Consider the following 25,620-nt stretch of genomic DNA (forward strand, 5'->3'; position numbering starts at 1 on the left):
CTTATCAGCAATCTGCCTATATTACCTGCAAAATTTTATTTTAGCTAGATTTGAATAATGGATGGAAAGTTGAAATGGACTATGCAACAAAAAATGTAATTTCGTTCTCTTATTTTTTATTACTAATGCTTGCATTATATTAAATTTTGTAAATCATCTGCATCTTAAAATTTAAGTGTTTAAAGATGAGATTCTTAAGATTTGAATAATATGAACCTCAAATGTTGAAAGTTGATCGTCACCTCCTTGTCTTGAAGACCATTGGCGGATTTAGGGAGCGGAAGGGCGAACCCCCTTTGTCAGAAAAATTGCACTATACATATAAAAAAAATCCAGTTTGTACCTTTATATTTTATATTTTAAATCCATTTGACGCATCCCAAAAGCATAGCTTAATGGTCAAAGGGGTTTAAAATCTTTGTAAGGTTGCTGGTTCAATTTCCATTGGCGGTATCTTTACATAAATAGCCGATCATATTTACTATGTACTGTCACGCCCCAACCTCGGAAAAGCGCAATCGGCGCTCAACCGAGTGAACCCGGTCGAGCAAGCCTGTTAGATACTTTCTACCCAACTCACCCATGATCAAGAAAAAAGACATGATTCCATTAATTAGATAGTATGGAGTTTATACATACAATACTAAATCGTTTCATTAGTTACTTCACTTTAATATCTCAAAATACACCCTTTTTTATAGGCTAAAGTGGATCAAGTGATTCATTCAAACATAAACATGAATTGTTTGACTTCCCCCAACACCGACATACAACCCACACAATGTCTACGGAGGCTCTAAACGATACAAAGGAGTACAATGATAGTGCCGGCAACAAGGCTCCGACTATACCTCCAAATATGATAACAAAATGTACAAAAGATACATGACCTCGGAATGAGGTGGGGCTCACCAAGTCTGCTAGGAAAGAGGTGTACTGCTAACGCTGGTCAATGTCATCTGTTGTGAAACCACCAACATCCATTAAAGATGCAGCGCCCCCGGCAAAAGGGACATTAGTACTGTCGAATAGTACTAGTATGTAAAACTAAATACCATCTCAATAGAATGAATAATAATACAAGGGGGAAACAATCAAGAATTCAATAAGAGTTTCAAATAATACTAAAACATCAAGTTAAGGATCACATAAGTTTTCAAGTAAATTTTCATGTTATTAGGTTGGGTGATCTTTAGTGCCGATATACCATAATTCACAATACCACTATATTCTTATACGGAGTCCGATCACGACCCGATCAGCTAGGTCGTCTCATTTGAGACATCAACCATAACCACAATTTTAATTATCATTTTCAGCACAGTCACCACTATGTGTGCGGCATGGTGTCTGACCCAAGTCATTACCTTTTTTAGTCAATCATCTCACATCTCACTTCTTTCATATCCTTTCGATTCATTGGCACCAATGACCACAATTATAAAGTCATTCTTGGCACTTGGCCGTATTTTATAATTCCAGTTCCATTTTCCATATTCAAACATCATTATCATTATCAACAACAAGAAAGCTTTCCATTCAAGACATTAAATTCATATAAAGCAATTTGGGAGTCTTAGGCACATAGAGGCTTTTCATACAATTTGGCATAACAACCTTTATTTCGATCTTGACTTGAAATCTTAATATTCCTAACACATATTCCACATTTTTTAACACATCCTCAAATGGCAAGATGACATGATGAAGCATTTAAAGTAAATATTGAACATACATTCTTCAACACAAATACATTAGGAATAGCCAATTCGATAATGGTCAAGGACTTATACCAATTACATGAACACCGTGGGATTCGATTCTAAGAAGAAGGGGGTTTAGCCAACATACCTCAATTGTGCTTCCTTAAACTTTTAAAACGTTCCGAAATTCTTAGCAACTTCAATCTATTTTAGAAATATAACAAGTTGAACCAAAATTAGGAAGATCGTCATGATTCTAGCTCATTTGAGCATATTATCAAACACTAGGTGAGCATCAATGCTTTAAGGCCTTTTGTGGAAGATTCCATCATTCTCCAACCCATTCTCTACCATATTTAGCTCACAACCTTCCCATATGCTTCAAGAATATATGCATACAAGACAACAATTCCCACATCCAATAATTGTCTCCCTAATTACCCCATTTTTGTAAATTTTTGAAATTAAGAGTTAGGGCATAGATTCTTACCTTTAGGATGAAGACTATCTTTGTTAATCCTCAATGATTGAGTAAGAATTGATGGATAATAGGTTGAAGATTACTCTCCCACAGTAAGCACTCTTTCTCACTCTAAAAGTATCAGATTTTGCTCAAAATATGGTCCTTTGCGTAGATATATCGAAGTAGGGTCGGGTTATAAAAATCCAAAATGAAGCCCCGACACAGGACCTGTGGTCTCATATGCGACTGCAGAATGGATATGCGGTCCACATATCGGCCGCACAAATTGGGTGCCAAAGCCAGAAAGAAACTGATTGGGTCTGCGGTCACTATGCGGCCCGCAGACCTGTTCTGCGATCACATAATGCGCCGCAGAACCTCCTTCCACAAAACTCCAAAACTGATTGTGCGACAAGAGTGCGGCCCACGAAATGATTATGCGGTCGCATAATGGACCGCAAAAATGACATCAAAATGACCTAGAAAACTGTCTCACTTTGCGACCATTATGCCGTCCGCAGAGTGATTATGCGGCCGTAGAAACGCCTATTTCTGCCAAATATTTTTCTTCAATTCCCCAACGCACTGTTCAATCCAAAAAGTCTGAACCTCTATGCCTGCCCCGATATCACCAAACCCTGGTATTTAGAAAAAATTTTACAGGGCCTTACATGTACTTTTTTAGCCATGTACTTAAATAATACATTGATTATACACGATTAATAAATTATACCTATATTATACCTCTACCAACTACTTTTAGTTTAACTGGTTGGACAAGCGGCTATTTGGGTTAAAAGTGGTACAAACCTACCCTTCCTCCGTTAATTGCCTCCCTACGAACATATTTTATTGCTACCTCACCATTTTACCCTGTTTGCAGCTACCAAGTTCAATGGCTTTGAAGTTCTATCATTATTTTGATGACTTCACTACCTCAATTTCCTCTTGCTTTTCAAAATACCTATTGCTTCTCAGGCCGACCCTGGAATTATATGTACCTTTCACTTGACCTTACAAATTTGTGTTTTATTTTTCATTTCGTTGTGTTGCCGCTAAATTTGTGTAAGACCTATTTAGGAAAAATTTAGTAGCATTTTTATATTAACGTAAAACGTAAAGAGAGAAAAAATGTTAGCCTTCTAGAAATGTGGTCGAAGAGAAAGAAACAAAAAAAAATTAACTCTCGGGTTGTTTTTCTTTCTCACCATGATCAATTTTGAAACTTTAAACTAGTTTGTCTGTACCTTTGCTTAGTTTTTTTATATAAAAAAAAATGTATTTTCGTTCGTATAAGCATGAATTGTGAATAGAAAAATCAGAATTTTCTCTGTTCACATTGTTTTGTATTATCTTTAGTTGTAAGCATTTCTTTTGGTATAATTTATTTGTATATTTATGATATGTGATTTTTCTTCAAATGAAAGGAAAAGTAAAGTTGTGGGGAAGGGATGAAAATGGGAGTGGATTGATGAGGTGGCAATGAAATGTGGTCATAGGAAGACACCTAATGGAGGAAGAGTAGGTTTGTATCATTTTATAATGTAAGAGATATATTTAGACTTATAGTATGATGTTAGGGGTTTATTTGGACTGATAGTATAACAAAGGATCAATAATATAAAAGGCATATTTGGCCCTTTTGGTAAAAGATCAACAAATAACTGGATTCCCTCGAGAAAAACAGCCGTCGCTTCAATTTCCCAAAGTAAATGTATTACTATTAAAAAGAAAAAGAATTTTGAAAAACAAAAATTCAAAACATAAAAAGAAACACTAGTAGTGTTACTTCGTTCGAGGAATCTGTTTTATACTACTTCTGCATTAGTTATTTGTCGTTTAATATGAAAACCCAAACATTTGTATTACCCTTATAATAACTTATATATGGATATATGCATTATTTTATGCTACAAGATAGAATATGCTGCTTATATTACAAAATGGATAAAATTATCTAACAATTACAACCAAAATGTATAGGATTCCTACCCTTTGTATTCACTTAAACAGTAGTGCGGTAATAATTTACTCGCACTCAATGTTTACATCAAAATAATGAGTACAGTGCATATGTCTTTAAACCACAAATTTATTACTTAATCATAGTTAACTGATTTGTATTCTGATTTTATTAAAATATTTGATTCAAAGTAAATATCGGTGCAAGTAAGTATTTGTATTGTATTCACTGTCGATCAATATATGCATAAAGAATTTCACGTATGATTTATCGCACAAACAATTCATACTCTAATTTTTGGACTTTGATTTGAATTTTCGTATTACGGATTAAATTTTAAATTTTTTTGGATGAATACTTCTGTTTACCCTTAAAATCGGTTAACAATTAAATTTGTAAGTGATTTTAAGGATATGTGATTTCACTTGGCACAAACTGAGAAATATGAGAATTGAAGTTAGAAATTAACTGTAAAATGAAGCAAACCAATGTAACACGCAACTTTGACCCTCGAGCTAGGTCGCCCTCGAACCAACTGAGTATATTATTAAAAAATAAGAACTGAACAACTGAATAAGAAAGCTTAAGAGAGGAAACGTAATATATTACTTTGTTATCCATGAATGTCCCCTTACAAAATGATTGGAACCTTTATATAGTAGAGGAGTTCTACACATGGTACAGTTCTAAATACATAAGGAAATCTTCTGATTGGCTAATCAACCGGTCTTGACTTGATACATGTCGAGATCTTCGCCACAATCTTCGCCCGGTCACGAATTCCTCGGCTTTCTGTTATTCGACTTAGCAGGCTTCCTTTGATCCCGCTAGATATTTATCCTTCTCGGTCTCGACCTTAGCTGGTCTCAATCTCGATCGATCCCTGAATTACGAGCTAGGCAATATTTATTCATGTAACGATCCAATATAACTTGGGATTGAACCTCGGTCTGTCATCCCGATCTCGATTAACCATACAAAATCAGGCAAGCCTGATTCCGACTGTATACAGATAGTCCCATCGTTTTTTGGAGAGTAATGACAAGAAACAATTTGAGCCTTCGATCAATGACGTAATCGTCATGACATAAGCAGCAGAAGTGACCAAAACGTCTCGTCGGTACAGTTTTCCAGGTATTTAATGCGCGTCAGTCGACGGTCGACCACTACCAGTTTTGAATCGTCGTTGTGAAACCGATAAATAGCCCCTTCTTCATTATTTCAAACTTTACTTTCAAATCTTTTTCATTCCAATCTTCATAGTTCTTTGCCTTCTTCAAAGCTTTCTATCTTCAGATCTTTGAGATTCTTTGCTTGTTCTTCCTAAAATACCAAATACTCCAGTCTCCATTCTTCTTTGCCCACAAAAACTAAATGGCCAAAACATCTAAAATTGTTCTGCAGAAAGAGGTTGCTTCCTCATCTCGGCCGGCCGGTGAGAAACCAGTGGTGGAGCCACGCCCTGAAAACTTATCCCTGGGGTGTGTGTCATAGATTCCGACTTTAAGGTCGAAAAAACCTCATCGGTTCTTGGTCGATGTGGGCTGATATCAAGATATACATGCTCGATACCCAAAAGCCTTCTCGACCAGGTGAAGAAAGATTGCAACTCGTGAAACAAAGTGGTTGTGATATTGGCAATAGAATAAGCGATCACCACCCACGTAGAAGGGTTCCTGAGTGTTTACACTTATCCTTTCATGCTGGGTCCCCTCGATCCGATCATCGTAGACTTCTGCAAAAAATACCAGGTGACCCTCAGCCAAATGCACCCCTCTTTCTCAAGGATCGTGATACTGCTCCGTTTCTTCGTGAGCAAAATCGACGGACTTCCCTTCACCTTTGACCACCTCATAAGATTATATAGCCCTCGACTCTATCGAGGTGGGCTGATAAAGCTTCAACGCTGGGCCACCAATGCACTCGCCTCGAGTATAGATGAAGATAAGGATCGGAGCTGGATGGGCCGGTTCGTTCGGGTGAAGACCACGGACCTAATCTCGGCTGAGAGAATGTCATTTCCTGAGAAATGGAATATGAAACATAAGTATGATTCCGTCTTTAATTTATGTTCGTTGTTTTTACTTCTTTATCCTTTCTTATTAGTGTTTTTCTCGATGCAGCCATTACTTGGATGTCGGATGTGGTTTCCTACCTCGAGAACTGGGTTAGGAGCCTGGTTTCGATGTTAACATATGCCGAGCGCGCATGGCGCAATTTGTCAAAGGGCCGGTGGGAGGCTCGTACTAATGGTAAGCTTTCTTACTGACTTATCGATTTGACTATCGTTCAAGCATCTTTTCAAACATGAGTTTACTTACTTTCTTCTTTTGTAGGTCTCGGAAAGGATGCGACTATGAGACCCCCGTCCGGTGATGAAGAAGTTTCACCACCCATCTCGAAACCGGCGCAGGAGAATAAGAGGAAAAGGGCCTCGAACTCCGAGGGTCAAACCCAAGAAGAGAATAGCCCGTTAACCCAAAGGGAACACAATCCTGCTGACTATGGAGTAAGTCCAAAGATTAAGGGAAGAAGAAGAAGATGATGAAGGAGAAGAAGAGAAAGAAGATGATTCCGGGCTGGTGGCCCGTGCGCGAGCTAGCACCGAGATTCGGAGAACTTTGAAACCAGTGGGAGTTGATATTGCTCCATCTAGGCTTGATGAGGTCGAGGAGGAGACTTCGGCCCAAGTTCCCGAATTGAGAGGAACCGAAGATGATTTATCTCTGGGTGAAAAGATCGTTGAAGAGGCGATGGATGCCGGTGCAGAAACCGAGCTTGAGGCTCCCCAAGACGTAGGCGCCGCCCTAAAAGACCTAATTGGGGCAATAAAGATCGGGGATTCCCCCTCGTTTCCTTCATTTTCTGAGTCGATGATACGCGACGCTCAGGCCGTGGAGACTTATCACGGGGAGGGAGCCCACAAAGAGAAAGATCCTTTCCATGGTTATTTTGTTGGTGTAGAAGATGTCACCGGACTGAGTAACTTGTAGGCTCCGAAGAAGAGCTCGGGCGAGGCTTCCTCGAGTTTTAAACTGACCAATCAGTTTTCGGCCCCTAGTGTTGATCTCGGGCGTAAGCGAACAATCGTTATTACGACCCCGGAGGATGCCCGGGTTCTTGCTGCCCCTGTAAGGGTGGCTAGCTACCTCCGATGTTTGGTCACGAAAGAATACCAAACCTAGATGGACGAGGTGGGAGCGCCTTGTCTTTTTAACGAAGCCCAACATGCCCTGAACCGGGTAAGTTCATAATTTCTTTGTCAATTTTTATACTTGTACTTTTCTCCCCTTGTATAATTCCTTCTTTCTATTTTTGTAGGCTTCTATGCTTCATCACGAGGCTTTCTTCCTATCCCGAGGGGATCTAAACCTGTATGAAGCCGAAAACTGAGGGCTTACTGAGGAGAGAGATGCCTTCAAGCTTCTCAGTGAGCAGAGAGAAGGGGAAGCAAAAGGACTTCGAGCTGAGCTCGAAGTATCTCAGAAAGAACAAGCTGATCTGCCTGAGCAGGTAAAAAGAATCTTTGAAGTTAATGACGCTGACTCAGGCGTGATGGCTAACAGTTCGGTCCCACAGGTCCAGTGAAAGCTCGATGTGATCGGGCAGCTTCATGAGGAAGTGGACGCAGTGAAAGGGGAGGCCGAGGCATGGAAGAAGAACATGGACTGCCTTGCCTCAGAAAAGGAAGCTGCCCGAGCTCAACTGGCCTCGGCTGAGACCCAACTCCGAAGCTTGAAAGAGAAGACTTTGGTGCAAGCCAAGAAAATTGAGGAATTCCAGTCTCGGTTGGGTTCAGCAACTTCCAATCGAGAGAGGCTGGCCACAGAACTTGCAGCAGCCAAATCGGAGGTCGAAACGGCCAAGGCTAATGTTGATGCAATGGTGGCCATCTACCGGTCCGACGCTGAAGCTGCTCAGGTCCGAGCAAAGGAGGTTGCCGAAGCTGCTTACGCTCGAGAAAAATGGGTTGCTGAGCATGCTAAATGCCAGTCTCGAAGGGAGACTCTCAAGGAGATTCATGCTCGTGGCTTCGATCTTACAGCCGAGATCGAGAATGCTAAGGAGCTCGAAGCTGAAGCCAGAGTGTTGGCCTTTCCTGATGATGATGATTCTGGGAGTATGAGCGGATCTAAAAATCGGAGAAGGCCTCGAGAGCGAAGATGCTGCTCCCGGAGAAGACTAAGTCCTTTAGGATTAGTATTTTTTGTGTTTCTTTTAAGACCGTTTCGGTCTTTTGTAGAGAAATTTGATCAGTCTATGTTGCCTTTGTAAATGATTTTTGACGTGTATATATATAAAAACTTTCTTCCTTTCTGCCTTATAAAATTATGAAGTTGTATTCTAAGGTCTGAGGTTTAGACAATTTGATTAAAACTGAACTAGTATAGCCCTTAGGCTTTCCGATCGAGTGAGTTCTTGCTCGAACTCGAAGTAAGGTAACCCTTAGGTTTTTAATTTGAGCGAGGATGGTCTCTCGAACTCAAAGCAAAAACAGCCCTTAGGCTTTTGTATTAGGCCGATATAGTCTTTGTAAAAAAATTATTTATGGCTTTCTCCCCTTTTCGGCTTGAAAAAGTTTTTTATCATTTATTTGCAAAACTTGTAATACCTTAGCATGCAATAAGGAACTGTTCGAGAGTTCGAATAATTTTGTACTCATTAGAGTTTTTGAGGCTTGATGTTATCGAAACCTTTTATGATTTTGCCTGGGGTAGCCCTTTTAACCGGTTTATGAGGGAATTCAAAGGCCTGTTACGGAATTCGTACGTCTCTGAACCGTGTTAATTCGGCCGTAGCCTTTTTAGTTCGGGATTTGCCCCTTAGGCTTATTTTCCCATTTTACTTCGAGCTTTCCTGAAGTGTCAGTCCCCGAGTGGGGTGGCTGTGGCCTATAAAAATCGAGGGTTGCCTAAAAGGTCTTATGATCTCGGAGTTTTAATAATTCAATCTCGTTTATTTTTCGGACGGTAGTCCCCGAGCGTGGGGGTAATTATCCAAACTCTAGTTATGGTCGGCCCTTAAGCCTGTCTACATAATAGATCGAGAGTATGAAATTGTAAAGTAGAAAAATTTTTCTAAGGCATGAGATATCGGTAAAGAAAAATACTTCTCTTTATAAATGATTATACATGCGTACATGTTCTAGGCCAGGGCTCGAGCAAACTATGCGGGCACGGTTTTTTTGACCGTTTGGCCCCTACAAATTTTTCCTATCGAGACCTTGCTGCCATGAAGTACTTTCTTCGCATCAAAGTTGACATTCGACGGTAATGCCCCCCAGTATTCGAGGTTGATTGTAAAGAAACCTCGGATACTGTCGAATTATTCTAAGTTAGCACGATCAATGGTTGACTCATTAAAAACCTCGCCAGAAAACCCATTTGGGACAAAACCGGTCTAAGGAAAAAAGAGTGCAACGCGTGCTTTCAGACCTAAAGGCTTCGTGTCGAAGAATCCATCATTATTTTGGTCGAATACCTACAAGGGTTAGTTTAAAATATAAATGAAAATGTAAGGGGCCGTACCTTAGCAGTAGTATCGTTTTAGGTGCGATACATTCCAATTGCTCGGCAGTTATTCGCCATTCATCGTGTCGAGCTTGTAGGATCCTTTTCCGATGATTTCGAGAACCTGGTACGGTCCTTCCTAATTCGAACCCAATTTCCCTTCATTTGGATATCAGGTGTTGAGGATGACTTTCTAACCACCAAGTCCCCAATGTTAAAATATCGAAGATTGGCTCTTCGATTGTAGTACCTTTTGATCCGTTATTTTTGGGCGGCCAATCGGACGAGAGCGGCTTCGCGTCTTTCGTCCAATAATTCTAGGCTCATATTCATGGTCTTGTTATTCGACTCCTCTGTTGCATATCGAAACCTGATGCTAGGTTCTCCGAACTCGACCGGGTCAGAGCTTCGGCGCCATAAACTAACGAGAATGGTGTTGCTCCGGTGCTGGATTTCGATGTTGTGCGGTATGCCCATAGAACCTCGGGTAGTATTTCTCTCCATTTTCCTTTGGCGTCGGTCAATATTTTCTTAAGATTTTGGATGATGGTTTTGTTGATCGATTCGGCTTGTCCGTTCCCGCTGGGAGGATAAGGTGTTGATAGGATCCTTTTGATCTTGTGATCCTCGAGAAATTTACTTACTTTGCTGCCGATGAATTATTTTTCATTATCACATACAATCTCGGAGGGCATCCCGAATCGACATATGATGTAGGGGTGGGCATAATACCGACCGAACCAAAAAAATCGTCCGAACCAAAAATTTTGGTTTATTCGGTTTTGGTTTTTCGGTTTATTCGGTCAGTTTGCGGTTTATTCTTTTAAAAATTTTGGTGTTCGGGTCGGCGGTCGGTTTTAATGGTTCGATTTTCGGTTTAACCAAAAAACTGAAGAACCGATAAAATATAGTCGATGTCTGACGTCTTATCAAATTACTTGCAAAGTCATCTAGCTAGTTCAGTGGGGCGTTAATCGCACCAGATACGAGGGAAAGTAATGCTTATGGAAAAGGAGTTACGCTACCTTGTTGGTCAACCATACTAAACTATTCGAACATCTTGTAAAAATATCATTTGGTGTTTGATAGAATTTTGAGACGAAACAATGTGCAAGCAGAATACAGAGAAAACGATAAAGAAAAATAGTTAATGTATTTGTACATTAGCCTTGGAAAAAAATCACATTATAAGATTGTTATTTCCACCATCACTAATATATTTTATTAGCTAATAGTACATGCTGGATATTCTTTATAGCAATATGTGTACCGTGTATAGGAAATTGACAAAATCAAACAGTTTTTCATCTGCATTGCTGAACGTTCGAATTTCATCATTCAGGATGTACCAAAGCAAAAACATATTTGCTATGTGTTCCAACACAATTGAAGACCGCGAGAGCTTATTGGAATGGTTCTATTAATGAAAGATTAAGCGATAATGAGTTGGTTCTGGAGTAAATGAACACCTAATGCTTCTCCTATAGTGCTGCCACTGCCACTACTGCTGCTTCTGTTTTGTCTTAGCTCAGTCAAGGATTATCATAAAGGGAATTATATGAATTTGAATCGAAAATCGAACCGATTAAACCGAAATGAACATAAATAAACTGAACCGAAGTTATTATGGTTCGGTTTTAGTTATTAAATCATAAACTGAAAACCGAACCGAAATTCTACAAAACCGAACCGAACCTACCGATGCCCACTCCTAATATGATGTGGTCCCAAATGAAGTCTATGACTTCCTTTTCTCTGACTTTCTCGAAAGCCTATGCTTCAACCCATTTAGATAAATAATCAGTCATAAACAAAATAAACTGAACTTTACCTGGGGCCGACGGGAGAGGGCCAATGATGTCCATTCCCCATTTCATGAAGGGCCACGGGGACAGGACCGAGTAGAGTAGTTACCCGAGTTGATGAATCATGGGCGCATGCCTTTGGCATTTGTCGCATTTTTGAACGAACTCCCTTGCATCCTTCCCCATATCTGTAAGGCCTCGTAAACCTTTTAATAAAAATCAGGGTTCCGTGATGCCGAAGTAGGCGTAGAGGTTAATAAAGCTCGCTGCGGTTCGGACTTTTTGGATTGAACAGTGTACTGGGGAGTTAAAGGAAAATATTAAGCAGAAGTAGGTATTTCTGCGGTCCGTTATGCGACCGCAGAAGCACTCTGCAGACCGCAGAATGGCCGTAGAGTGGAGCAGTCTTTTGGGCCATTTTTAATGTCATTTTTGCGTCCCATTATGCGACCGCATAACTATTTCGCGGGCCGCACTCTTGTCGCATATCCCACTTTGGGATTTTTCGGAGGGAGGTTCTACGGTGCACTATGCGACCACAGAACCATTCAGCGATACATTATGCGACCGCAAAATAGGTCTGCGGGCCGCATAGTGACCGCAGACCTAGTTAGTTCTTTTCCAGTTTTGGCACCCCAATTTCGCGGACCGCATAACCATTATGCGGTCGCATATACGACCGTAGAACCTGTTCCTTAGCTTTATTTTTTTGTTTTTTAAAATCCGACCCTACTTCGTTAAAATAAATGTAAGGGGCCATTTTTTAGCAAAACCTGATACTTTAGAGTAAGAGAGAGAGTCCTAGAGGGAGAAAGTGATCTTTATCAAGTTACTCTTCAATTCTTACATAAACCTTTGAATATTATCAAGAGAAACACCCTAGGTCTTCATCCTAAAGGTAAGAATCTATGCCCTAGCTCTTAATTTCGAAAATCTTCTAAAAAAGGGGATAAATAGAAAGAAAATTCTTAGGTGTGGGGGTTGTTGTCTTACATACATGTATCCTTGAAATATGTGGGAAGGTTGTGAGCTAAAAATGATAGAGAATGGGTTGGAAAATGGTGGAATCATCCACAAAAAGGGCCTTAAAACATTAATGCCCACCTAGTGTTTGATAATGTGCTCAAATGAGCTAGAATCATGATAATCTTCCTAATTTTAGTCCAACTTGTTATATTTCTAAAATAGATCAAAGTTGCTAAGAATTCCGGAATGTTGTAAAGTTTAAGGAAGCTCAATTGAGGTATGTTGTCTAAACCCCCTTCTTCTTAGAATCGAATCTCACAGTGTTCATGTGATTGGAGTAAGTCCTTGATCATTATTGAATTGGTTATTTCTAATGTGGTTGTGTTGAAGGATGTATGTTCAATACTTATTCTGAATGCTCCATCATGTCATCTTGTCATTTGAGGATGTGTTCAAAATGTGGAATATGTGTTCGAAATGTTAAGACTTCATGTTAATATCAAAATAAAGATTGTTATGCCAAATTGTATGAAAAGCCTCTATGTGCCTAAAACTTGCCAAATTGCTCATACATGAATTTTATGACTTGAATGGGAAGCCCTATTATTGTTGACAATGATAATGATATTTGAATGTGGAAAAGGGAACTAGAACTATGAAATACGGCCAAGTGCCAAGAATGACTTTGTAATCATGATCACTAGTGCCAATGAATCGAAAGAATATGAACGAAGTATGATGTGAGATGATTGACTGAAAAGGATAATGTCTTGGGTGAGACGGCCTAGCCGATCGGGCCGTGATCGGACGCCCTACAGCACACATGGTGGTGACTGTGCTGAAAATGATAATTGAAATTATGGTTATTGTTGATGTCTCAAATGGGACGACCTAGCCGATCAGGTCGATATCGGACTCCGTGTAAGAATACAGAGGTATTGTGAATTGTGAAATATCGGCACTAAAGATCACCCAACCTAATAACATGGAAATTCACTCAAAAACCTATGTGATCCTTATTTGATGTTTTAGTATTGTTTGAAGCCCTTATTGAACTCATGACTGTTTTCCCCTTGTATTATTATTCTTTCTATTGAGATGATGCTTAGTTTTACATACTAGTACTATTCGACAGTACTAACGTCCCTTTTGCCGGGGGTGATGCATCTTTAAATGGATGCAGGTGGTTCCATAGCAGATAGTGTTGATCACAGATAGTGCTGCATCCTCTTCTCAGCGGACTCAGTGAGCCCCATTTCATTTCGGGGTCATGTATTATACCTTATGTTTATATTATGGTCACTTTTTGAGGTATAGTCGGGGTCTTGTTGCCGGCACCATCTTTACTCTCTTTTGTATCTTTAGAGGCTCCGTAGACACTATGTGGATTGTATATGGGTGTTGGGAATGCTAAATAAGTTATGTTATATTTTGATCACTTGTTCCACTCAAACTATGAGAATATGTGTATTTTGGGACTTGATAGTGGAGTAACTAATGAAACGATTTAGTATTGTATGAATGAACTTCCTACTATCTAGTTAAGGTAATCATGTCTTTTATTGATCATAGGTGAGTTGGGTAGAAAGTATTCAACAGGCTTGCTCGATAGGGTTCACTCGGTTGAGCGCCGGTCGCGCTCCCCGAGTTTGAGGACAAACTTGATATCAGAGCCTAAGATTCTAAAGTGTCCTAGGATGTCTCGGAGCCGTGTCTAGTAGAGTCTTTCTTATCGGTGTGTAGGTGACCACATCTATAAGTTGGAGGCTACTTGGACATTTAGGAATACTACCCTTCTTTGATATTTTAGATCGTGCGATAAAACGGATTGTGAAACTATTCAACCCGTGCATTCCTTTAACTTTCAGTACATGGCACCTAAAAAGAGAGCAAGAAGTGGTACAAGGAGCCAATGCCGCCTCGGGAGTGGTAGTTGACCCTTTATTTAATGATGCGGGTGAATACCTGAGGGGTGAGGATATTCCCCCGACTCCTACACTGTCTGATTCCACTACACTTGACCAGGCCACACCAGTTCCTGCACCTACTGTGGGTGCAGATATTCCTTCAACTGATATTCCAGTTCCACCACCAGCCCCAGCTTCCGATTTTGGTATTTCTGATGTTGATCTTAGGGGAGTTATCCAGATGCTGACACAGATAGTGTCTTCTCAAGCCTAGAGATCAAATGTTGCACCCACTTCTTCTAGCCAACAAGGGGGATTCTAGTGGTTCCAGGGTGAACAGGTTTCTTCAGTTGGATCCTCCGGTGTTCACGGTTGCTAATCCCGACGAGGACCCATGGGACTTCATTGATGAGATACATAAGACTTTTCGGGTTATGTGCGCTACTGAGACGGAGGGAGTGGAGTTGTCCTCCTATCGCCTGAAAGGGGTGGCCTATTCTTGGTTTGAGATGTGGGAGGACTCTCGGGAGGAGGGAATTCCTCCAGCGAGGTGGAGTGAGTTTGCTGATGCTTTCATGGACCATTTCTTGCCGGCCGAGACTAGGTCATCTCGTGCTGCAGAGTTTGAGAACCTTAAACAAGGTAGTAAGAGTGTGTGGGAGTATCACATGGAGTTCGCGCGCCTGTCTAATTATGCCATTCTCATGTTGCCCAGTATGAAGGCTAAAGTGTGCCGATTTGTGTATGGACTTAGCCCCTTGGTTATCAACGAGGCTGCTACAGCTACTTTGAATTTAGATATGAACTATGGGAAGATGGTATCATTTGCTCAAGCTACAGAGAACCGTAAGTTGAAGAACAGAATGGAGCGAGAGGCTACCAGCAAGGCCCGGTCCACGGGCAACTTTGGGGAGTCATTTGGTGGGGGAAGATTAGCTTTCAGGGGAGGGTCATCAAGGCCATCCCAGTCTTTTTCTCAGTCTTCAGCCAGTGCACCGCTAGCAGGGCCCAGTCAGCAGCAGGGGAGTCATTTCAGGCCCAATCAGGGTAGTAGGGGACCCCACCAGCAGGGCCGATCAGGAGGGAGATTCTAGCAGTAGCGGAAGCCCCCATGCCCCAGGTGTGGGAAGATGCACTTGGGAATCTGCTACATGGACCTACCTATATGTTACGGGTGCGGAATGAGGGGTCATATTCAGATGGAGTGTCGATTATCCTGCCAGGGTACGGGCAGGGTCACAATACAGCCATCCAGTTCCGCAGCTGCTACATGTTCAGCACCCCTTCCAGCTCGAGGCACTCCAGCACCAGCAGGGCATGGTGCAGCTAGGGGTGACGCACAGAGTTCAGGAGGACCCAACTGTTTATGCTATAAGTGGTCGACAGAGTGCAAAGGCTTCTCTAGTTGTTGTCACAGGTATATTGACTGTCCAATCATATGATGTATATGCTCTTATTGATCCCGACTCCACCTTGTCCTATTTTACCCCTTATGTTGCTATGAAATTTGGGATAGAACCAGAATACCTTCATGAGCCGTTCTCTGTATCTACTCTGGTTGGTGAGTCTATTGTGGCCGTATGGGTTTATAGGGATTATGTTGTCACGGTACGTGGTCGGGACACCGTGGCCGATCTCATTGAATTGGGGATGGTCGATTTTGATGTAATTATGGGAATGGATTGGCTTTATTCATGTTTTGCCAAGCCCGATTGCCGAACTACAACTGTGTGGTTTGAATTTCCAAATGAGCCAGTTGTTAAGTGGAAGGGGGATAATGTAATGCCAAAAGGGAGGTTTATTTCTTACCTTGAGTCCATGAAGATGATTAATAAGGGGTATATCTATCACTTGGTCCGGGTTACGAACACCGATGCTGAGGCACCTACACTCAAGTCTGTGCCAGTGGTGAATGAATTTCTGGAGGTCTTTCCCGATGAGCTCCCTGGGATTTCGCCTGACAAGGAGATTGATCTTAAGATTGATGTGATGCCAGGCATGCAACCTATATTTATTCCTCCCTACAAGATGGCACCAGCAGAATTGAAGGAGCTAAAGGAACAATTGAAGGATTTGTTAGAGAAGGATTTCATCCGACCGAGTGTGTCACCATGGGGCGCATCGGTTCTCTTTGTGAGGAAGAAAGATAGATCACTGAGGATGTACATTGACTACCGGCAACTCAACAAAGTCACAATAAAAAACAAATAACCATTACCAAGAATAGATGATTTATTTGATCAGTTACAGGGCTCTAGGTACTTCTCCAAAATTGATTTACGATCCGGGTACCACTAATTGAAGACCAGGGAGCAGGATATTTCGAAAACAACTTTCAGGACCCAGTATGGGCACTTCGAATTTCTGGGAATGTCTTTTGGGCTAACAAATGCCCTAGCGACTTTCATGGATGTTATGAATCGGATTTTTAAGCCTTTTCTCGATTCCTTTGTGATAGTGTTCATTGACGATATTCTTGTGTATTCACGAGGTCGAGAGGACCATGCTGATCATCTCAGGACAGTGTTACAAACTCTTCATCAGCACCAATTGTACGCGAAATTTTCAAACTGTGAATTTTGGCTCGAATCTGTCACATTCTTGGGTCATGCTATCTACAGAGAAGGAATTAAGATTGATCCTCAAAAGATTTCAGTAGTAAAGAATTGGCCTAGACCTATAATGCCAACCGAGATTCGCAGCTTCTTGGGCTTAGCAGGGTATTATAGGAAGTTTGTGGAGGGGTTCTCTACTCTTGCCTCTCCGTTGACTAAATTGACTCAGAAAGCGGTTAAGTTCCAATGGTCCGATGCTTGTGAAAGGAGCTTCCAAGAGTAAAAATCGAGATTGACTACAGCGCCGGTGTAGACCCTGCTAGAGGGTACAGAAGGGTTTATGGTATATTGCGATGCTTCAAAGATCGGGCTTGTGTGTGTATTAATGCAACAAGGCAAGGTGATAGTTTATGCTTCTAGGCAACTCAAGAATCATGAAAAGAATTATCCAACACATGATTTAGAACTTGCGGCAGTGGTTTTTGCATTGAAGATTTGGCGTCACTATTTGTATGGGGTCCATGTGGATGTATTCACGAACCACAAGAGCCTTCAATATATTTTCAAACAGAAGGAGCTAAATCTGAGGCAGAGAAGATGGCTTGAGTTACTCAAGGACTATGACATCGATATCCTATATCACCCGGGGAAAGCCAATGTAGTGGCGGATGCTCTTAGCCGGAAATCTATGGGTAGTTTGGCTCACTTGGAGGCATGTCAGAGGCTGTTGGCCAGGGAGGTTCACCAGTTAACTAGTTTAGGAGTTCGTCTTGCGGACTCTAGTGAAGGAGGGGTAATTATGTAAAATAGGGCTGAATCATTGCTTGTTGTGAAAGTCAAAGAAAAGAAATACGACGATCCATTGTTGGTACAGTTGAAGGAGGGGATTCACAAACATAAAACTATGGCTTTTACTCTTGGCACGGATGATGGTACATTAAGGTACCAAGGGAGGCTATGTGTTCCAAATGTAGATGGTCTTCGGGAAAGAATCATGACCGAGGCTCACACTTCTAGGTATTCCGTACACCCAGGTTCCACGAAGATGTATCATGATCTCAAGAAAGTCTATTGGTGGAATGACATAAAAAGGAATGTGGCAGACTTTGTAGCAAGGTGTCCGAATTGTCAGCAAGTAAAGGCCGAACACCAACGGCCTGGTGGGTTGGCACAGAACATAGAAATCCCAATGTGGAAGTGGGAAATGATTAATATGGATTTTGTGGTAGGATTACCACGCACTCCACGCAAGTTTGATTCAATTTGGGTGATTGTGGATCGGCTCACGAAATCAGCTCATTTCTTGCCAGTTAAATCTACCGACACATCGAAACAATATGCTCAGTTGTATATCAAGGAAATAGTTAGGCTGCATGGCACTCCTGTTTCTATCATCTCCGATCGAGGGGCTCAGTTCACGACAAATTTTTGGAAGAAATTTCAGTAAGGTTTGGGTACTCATGTGAATCTTAGTACAACATTTCATACACAAACTAATGGGCAAGCAGAGCGGATTATTCAGACACTTGAGGACATGTTGTGTGCGTGTGTTCTTGACTTCAAGGGTAGCTGGGATGATCATTTTCTACTCATAGAATTTTCTTACAACAACAAATTCCATGCTAGTATTCAGATGGCACCATTTGAGGCATTATATGGTAGGAGATGTATTCCCCATTGGGTGGTTCGATATTGGAGAAGCTGATTTGATATGACCAGACCTCGTGCATCAGGCTATGGAAAAGGTTAAAATAATTAAGGAGCGGTTGAACACTGCTCAGAGTCATCAAAAATCCTATTCGGATGTTCGTCGCAGAGACTTAGAGTTCGAAAAAGATGATTGGGTATTCTTGAAGGTTTCCCCCATGAAGGGTATAATGCGGTTCGGAAGGAAAGGGAAATTGAGTCCGAGGTATGTCGGACGGTACAAAATCATTCATAGGATTGGTCAGGTGGCGTACAAGCTTGAGCTACCACCCGAGATGTCATTAGTGCACCCGGTATTCTATGTGTCTATGTTAAAGAAGGTAGTTGGAGATCCGTCAACTATTGTGCCGGTTGAGACCATTGAGGTTAATGAAGAATTGTCATATGAAGAAATTCCAGTTGCCATTCTTGAAAGACAAGTCCGAAAGTTGAGAAATAAAGAAATTGCCTCCGTGAAAGTGTTATAGCGAAACCAGCAGGTTGAAGAGGTCACTTGGGAGGCCGAGGAAGAGATGAAGAAGAAGTATCCTTACTTGTTTGAATAGCTATGTAATCCTTTTTATGAATTTGTCACCTATGAATTTTGTATCACTTGTTTAGTTAATGTAAAGGTATTCCTTTTGATTATATGTTATTTACATGAGGCCACGGTTGGTATTGTTATGAGTTATGTTACATCGTTGGTTTATGTACATATTTTTAGGACGTGATTCTCGGGCTATCTGACAGGTGGATAGGCCTATTTACAAAGGAAACTCTGGCAATATTTTTGGAAATTTGGGGAGTTAGTTAAATTTGGGGTTGCCGGTGTGTGGTATAAAAACTGAGTTGCATAAGATGCAAATAGTGAACCTTGACCCTCATTCGAGGACGAATGATCTTAATTGGGGGAGGATGTAAGGCCCCGTAAAACTTTTCCTAAAAAACAGGGTTTCGTGATGCTGAAATAGGCGTAGAGGTTAATAAAGCTCGCCGCGGTTCGGACTTTTTGGATTGAAAGTGCGCTGGGGAGTTGAAGGAAAATGTTGGGCAGAAGTAGGCATTTCTGCGGTCCATTATGCGACCGCAGAATGGCCGCAGAGTGGAGCAGTCTTTTGGGCCATTTTTAATGTCATTTTTGCGGTCCATTATACGACGGCATAACCATTTCACGGGCCGCACTCTTGCCGCGTATCCTACTTTGGGATTTTTCGGAGGGAGGTTTTGCGGTACACTATGCGACCGCAGAACCGTTCTGCGGTACATTATGCGACCGCAGAACAGGTCCGCGGGCCGCATAGTGACCGCATACCTACTCAGTTCCTTTTCAGTTTTGGCACCACAATTTCGCGGTCATTTCGCGGACCACATAACCATTATGAGGTCCCATATACAGCCACAAAACCTGTTCCTTAGCTTCATTTTTTTAGTTTTTAAAACCCGACCCTACTTCGTTAAAATAGATGTAAGGAGTTATTTTTGAGCAAAACCTCATACTTTAGAGTAAGAGAGAGAGTCCTTGAGGGAGAAAGTGATGTTCATCAAGTTACTCTTCAATTCCTGCATAAACTTTTGAAGATTATCAAGAGAAACACCCTAGGTCTTCATCCTAAAGGTAAGAATCTATGCCCTAGCTCTTAATTTCGAAAATCTTCTAAAAAGAGGGATAAATAGAAAGAAAATTCTTGGGTGTGAGGGTTGTTGTCTTGCATGCATGTATCCTTGAAGTATGTGGGAAGGTTGTGAGCTAAAAATGATAGAGAATGGGTTGAAAAATTGTGGAATCATCCACAAAAAGGGCCTTAAAACATTAATGCCACCTAGTGTTTAATAATGTGCTCAAATGAGCTAGAATCATGATAATCTTCCTAATTTTAGTCAAACTTGTTATATTTCTAAAATAGATCGAAGTTGCTAAGAATTCCAGAACGTTGTAAAGTTTAAGGAAGCTTAATTGAGGTATGTTGGCTAAACCCCCTTCTTCTTAGAATCGAATCCTACAGTGTTCATGTAATTGGAGTAAGTCCTTGATCATTATTGAATTGGATATTCCTAATATGGTTGTGTTGAAGGATATATGTTCAATACTTATTCTAAATGCTCCAACATGTCATCTTTTCATTTGAAGATGTATTCAAAATGTGGAATATGTGTTAGAAATGTTAAGATTTTATGTCAATATCGAAATAAAGATTGTTATGCCAAATTATATGAAAAGCCTCTATGTGCCTAAAATTTCTCAGATTGCTTATATGTGAATTTAATTACTTGAATAGGAAGCCCTATTATTTTTGACAATGATAATGATATTTGAATATGGAAAAAGGAACTAGAACTATGAAATACGGCCAAGTACCAAGAATGACTTTGTAATCGTGATCACTAGTGCCAATGAATCGAAAGAATATGAATGAAGTATGATGTGAGATGATTGACTGAAAAGGGTAATGTATTGGGTGAGACGGTCTAGCCGATCGGGCCGTGATCGGACGCCATGCCGCACATATGGTGGTGACTGTATTGAAAATAATAATTGAAATTGTGGTTTATGGTTGATGTCTCAAATGGGATGACTTAGCCGATCGGGTTGAGATCGGACTCCGTATAAGAATACAGAGGTATTGTGATTTCTGGAATACCGGCACTAAAGATCACCCAACCTAATAACATAAAAATTGACTCGAAAACTTATGCGATCCTTATTTGATGTTTTAGTATTGTTTGAAGCCCTTATTGAACTCATGAATGTTTTCCCCTTGTATTATTATTCATTCTATTGAGATGGTGTTTAATTTTACATACTAGTACTATTCGACAGTACTAACGTCCCTTTTACCGGGGGTGCTGCATTTTTAAATGGATGCAGGTGGTTCCATAAGAGACAATGTTTATTACAGATATTATTGCATCCTCTTCTTAGAGGACTCGATGAGCCCCATTTCATTCCGGGGTCATGTATTGTACCTTATGTTTATATTGTGGGCACTTTTGGAGGTATAGCCGGGGCCTTGTTGCCGGCACCATCTTTACTCTCTTTTGTATTTTTAGAGGCTCCGTAGACACTATGTGGGTTGTATATGGGTGTTGGGAATGCTAAACAAGTTATTTTATGTTTTGATCACTTATTCCACTCAAACTATAAAAATATATGTATTTTGGGACTTGATAGTGGAGTAACTAATGAAATAATTTAATATTGTATGAATGAACTTCCTATTGTCTAATTAAGGTAATCATGTCTTTTCTTGATCATGGGTGAGTTGGGTAGAAAGTATTCAACAGGCTTGCTCGACCGGGTTCACTCGGTTGAGCACCGGTCGCGCTTTTCGAGTTTGGGGTGTGACAATATCGGTCCAATAGTACCTTGCTCTGATTACTTTGTGGACCAGCGATTCGGCACCAGAATGATTTCCACAAGTGCCCTCGTGAACTTCCCGTAAGATGTAGTCGATATCTCTCGGTCCCAAACATATTGCCAACGGTCCATCGAACGTCCTTCTAAACAACGTTCCATCTTCGGACAAAGTGAACCGTGCTGCCTTTGTGCGCAGAGCTCTCGACTCATTTGGATCTGATGGAAGCTTCCCATTCTTTAAGTACTCTATGTACTTATTTCTCCAATCTTAGGTTAAACTTGTAGAGTTTATCTCGGTGTGACCTTCTTTGATTACCGATCTCATGAGTTATACGATAATCCCCAAGTTGAGTTCGTCGTCCTCGACCGACATACTTAAGTTTGCAAGAGAGTCGGCCTCGCTGTTCTGTTCTCGTAGTACATGTTGCAAGGTCCATTCCTTAAATCGATGTAGATTTACCTGTAGTTTATCTAAGTACCTCTACATTCGGTCTTCTTGGACTTCAAAAGTCCCGTTTATTTGGTTTATCACGAAGAGGGAATCACACTTAGCCTCTATGACCTCTGCTCCCAAGCTTTTAGCTAGTTCGAGACCTGCAATCATGGCATCATACTCAGCCTCATTGTTAGTCAATTTTGTAGTTCTGATAGACTGTCTAACTAAATTACATGTGGGTGATTTTAGTACGATGCCTAATCCGGACCCCTTTGCGTTTGAAGCACCGTTCGTAAAGAAGGTCTAGACTCCCGAAGATGTACCCAATTTTATCAGTAGTTCTTTTTCAACCTCGGGCACGAGGGCTAGCGTAAAGTCATCCATGAAGTCCGCCAAGATTTGAGACTTAATGGCAGTTCGGAGTCGATACTCAATATCGTACCCACTGATTTCTACGGCCCATTTGGCTAATCGACCCGAAAGCTCGGGTTTGTGCAAAACATTTCGAAGAGGATAAGTCGTTACAACACATATTAGATGATATTGGAAATATGGTTTTAGTTTCCTAGAGGCGCTTATTAAAGCAAGCGCTAATTTTTCTAAGTGTGGATATCTAGTTTTGGCCTCACCTAAGGTCCGACTAACATAATAGACAGGGAATTGCATACCTTGTTCTTCTCGGACCAGGACTCCACTTACAGCTATCTCTGAGATTGCTAAGTACAGGTAAAGCTATTCGTCCACTTCGGGGTGTGAAGCAGTGGCGGGCTCGATAAATACCGCTTTAGTTCCTCCAAGGCCTGCTGGCATTCCGGAGTCCATGCAAAATTGCTCTTCTTCTTAAGCAGCGAGAAGAATCGGTAGCTCCTATCTGAGGATCTCAAAATGAATCATCCTAGGGCGGCTATCCGTCCTATCAGCCTCTGCATGACTTTTACATTATCCACTACCGTGATATCCTCGATAACTTTAATTTTATCGGGGTTGATATCGATTCCCCGATTGGACACCATGAAACCAAGAAACTTGCCCGAGCCAACCCCGAATGCACACTTTTCGGGGTTGAGCTTCATATTGTACTTCCTCAGTATATCTAAAGTCTCATGCAAATGCTTTAGATGGTCCTATGCTCACAGGGACTTAACTAACATGTCATCAATATAAACTTCCATTGATTTTCCTATTTGTTCTTCGAACATTCGGTTTACTAGGCGTTGATAAGTTGCACCAATATTTTTTAGACCGAATGGCATTACATTATAACAATAGGTACCGTACTTAGTGATAAACGAGGTCTTTTCCTGATCCTCCGGGTTCATCTGTATCTGGTTGTACCCGGAGTAGGCATCGAGAAAACTGAGAGTGTCATGGCCGGTCGTGGCATCGATTATACGATCGATATTAGGCAAAGGAAAAGAATCCTTGGGACATGCTTTATTCAGGTCTTTATAATCTACACACATTCTAAGTTTGTTTCCCTTCTTAGGGACTACCACTACGTTTACTAACCATTCGGGGTACTTTACTTCTCGAATGGATCCTATTTTGAGAAGTTTGGTTACCTCGTTCTTGATGAAGGCATATTTGACCTCGGACTGGGGGCTTCTTTTTTGCTTCACCGAGCGGAATTTAGGGTTCAGGCTCAGTTTGTGAGTGGTAATTTCTGGTGGGATCCCTGTTATATCAAAGTGGGACCAAGCAAAGCAATCCGTGTTATCTTTAAGGAAATGAATAAGTTTTTTCCTGAGCTCGGGGGTTAGCCCCGTGCCCAGGTAAACCTTTCGTTCGGGATGATGCTTGGACAGTGAGACTTGTTCCAGCTCTTCGACCATTAACTTGGTGGCGTCGGAGTCATCAGGAATTATGAAGGATCAAGGGATCCAGTAGTCGTCATCCCCGTCGATCCCTTGCTCCTGCAATTGGGTCGAGGCCGGTGTCTGTGGTTGTTATTTGGCCTTCTTCTTTCCCTTCGAATCCGATCTCTTCGTTGATGAGATTGCCAATACCGGTATCACTTCATCGACTACAAACATCTCCTTGGCGGCGAGTTGCTCCCCGTACACTGTTTTGACTCCCTACGATGTCGGGAACTTCAGAACTTGGTGAAGGGTCGAGGGTACTGACCTCATGTTATGGATCCACGTCCTTCCGAGCAGGGCGTTGTACCTCATGTCACCCTCGATTATATGGAACTTTATTTCTTGGATGGTCCCGGCCATGTTCACTAGCAAAGTAATTTCACCTTTGGTGGGTTCGCTTGCCATGTTGAAGCCGTTAAGTACTCGGGCTGCAGGCATAATTTGATCTTGTAGGCCGAGTTGTTCTATGACCCTCGATTGAATAATGTTGGCCGAGCTACCTGGATCAATCAAAACACGTTTAACTTGAATTTTATTAATAAGGACATATATTACCAGTGCGTCATTGTGGGGTTGTAAGATCCCCTCTGCATCCTTGTCATTGAAAGACAAGGTCCCTTCCGGTATGCAGTCTCGAGTCCGTTTTTCCCTCGTGATCGACACCTTGGTGCCTTTGAATACGGGCCCCTAAGGAATATCAACCCCTCCAACAATCATGTGGATCACGTGCTGCGGCTCTTCTTGCTCATTCTGTCTGTTTGAATCTTTGTTCTTGAAGTGGTTTTTAGCCTGATCGCTTAAGAATTCTCGAAGATGCCCTTCGTTGAACAAACGGGCTACCTCCTCCCTCAGCTGTCTGCAATCTTCTATTCTATGACCATGGGTGCCATGATATTTGCACATTTGATTAGGATTTCTCTCGGCCGGATCAGTCTGCAGAGGTCGGGACCACCTAATGTCTTTGATGCGCCCAATGGCCGATACAATAGCTGATGCATCAATGTTGAAGTTGTATTCCGATAGTCGTGGTGCTTCTTTGGGTTCGACATTTCTATAGAAACTGCTCTTACTCATGGGCCCTCGAGAGGTCTGTCCTCGATCATTTCTTCTATCAATTCGAACGAGGTTGCGTCCATGCCCATTATTTCTCCGATCTCCACCGTATGGCTGATATCGATCTCTGTTAGATCGTGGTTCCCGGTTAATATCCCTTTTAACTCTGTCGATGGTCCTGTTTGGATAAACGGATCCGGAAGGATCCCCCAACTGGTCATCCTCGACCCTAATCTTTGATTGGTACCGATTATGCACATCGGCCTAAGTTACAGCTAGATTTTCGATCAAGTTCTGCTTTAACTGTTGTGAGGCTACCGAACTTCGTATGTCTAAGCCTTGAGTGAAAGCCTGAACGA

General features: G+C 41.5%; 1 protein-coding gene across 1 annotated transcript; it reads left to right on the forward strand.

Annotated features, from left to right (window-relative positions):
- The first annotated feature begins 14,598 nt into the window (after window positions 1-14,598).
- LOC138899670 (uncharacterized) lies at window positions 14,599-17,168 on the forward strand. Its single transcript, XM_070186350.1, has 5 exons — window positions 14,599-15,163; window positions 15,552-15,862; window positions 16,025-16,313; window positions 16,776-17,037; window positions 17,102-17,168. Exons 1-5 carry the CDS (start codon window positions 14,599-14,601, stop codon window positions 17,166-17,168), a joined length of 1,494 nt encoding a protein of 497 aa, XP_070042451.1.
- Window positions 17,169-25,620: the final 8,452 nt, after the last annotated feature.

Source organism: Nicotiana tomentosiformis, chromosome 10 (genome assembly GCF_000390325.3).
Source record: "Nicotiana tomentosiformis chromosome 10, ASM39032v3, whole genome shotgun sequence".
Lineage (NCBI taxonomy): Eukaryota > Viridiplantae > Streptophyta > Magnoliopsida > Solanales > Solanaceae > Nicotiana > Nicotiana tomentosiformis.

What these genes read in the sequence shown, in the direction of transcription:
- LOC138899670 (XM_070186350.1), top strand. Translation starts at nt 14,599, where the DNA reads ATGTTGCACCCACTTCTTCTAGCCAACAAGGGGGATTCTAGTGGTTCC. An exon ending in TGCTCAAGCTACAGAGAACC is followed by an intron (nt 15,164 to 15,551) that starts GTAAGTTGAAGA and finishes GGGTACGGGCAG; the next exon opens with GGTCACAATACAGCCATCCA. An exon ending in TAAGATTGATGTGATGCCAG is followed by an intron (nt 16,314 to 16,775) that starts GCATGCAACCTA and finishes CCTTTGTGATAG; the next exon opens with TGTTCATTGACGATATTCTT.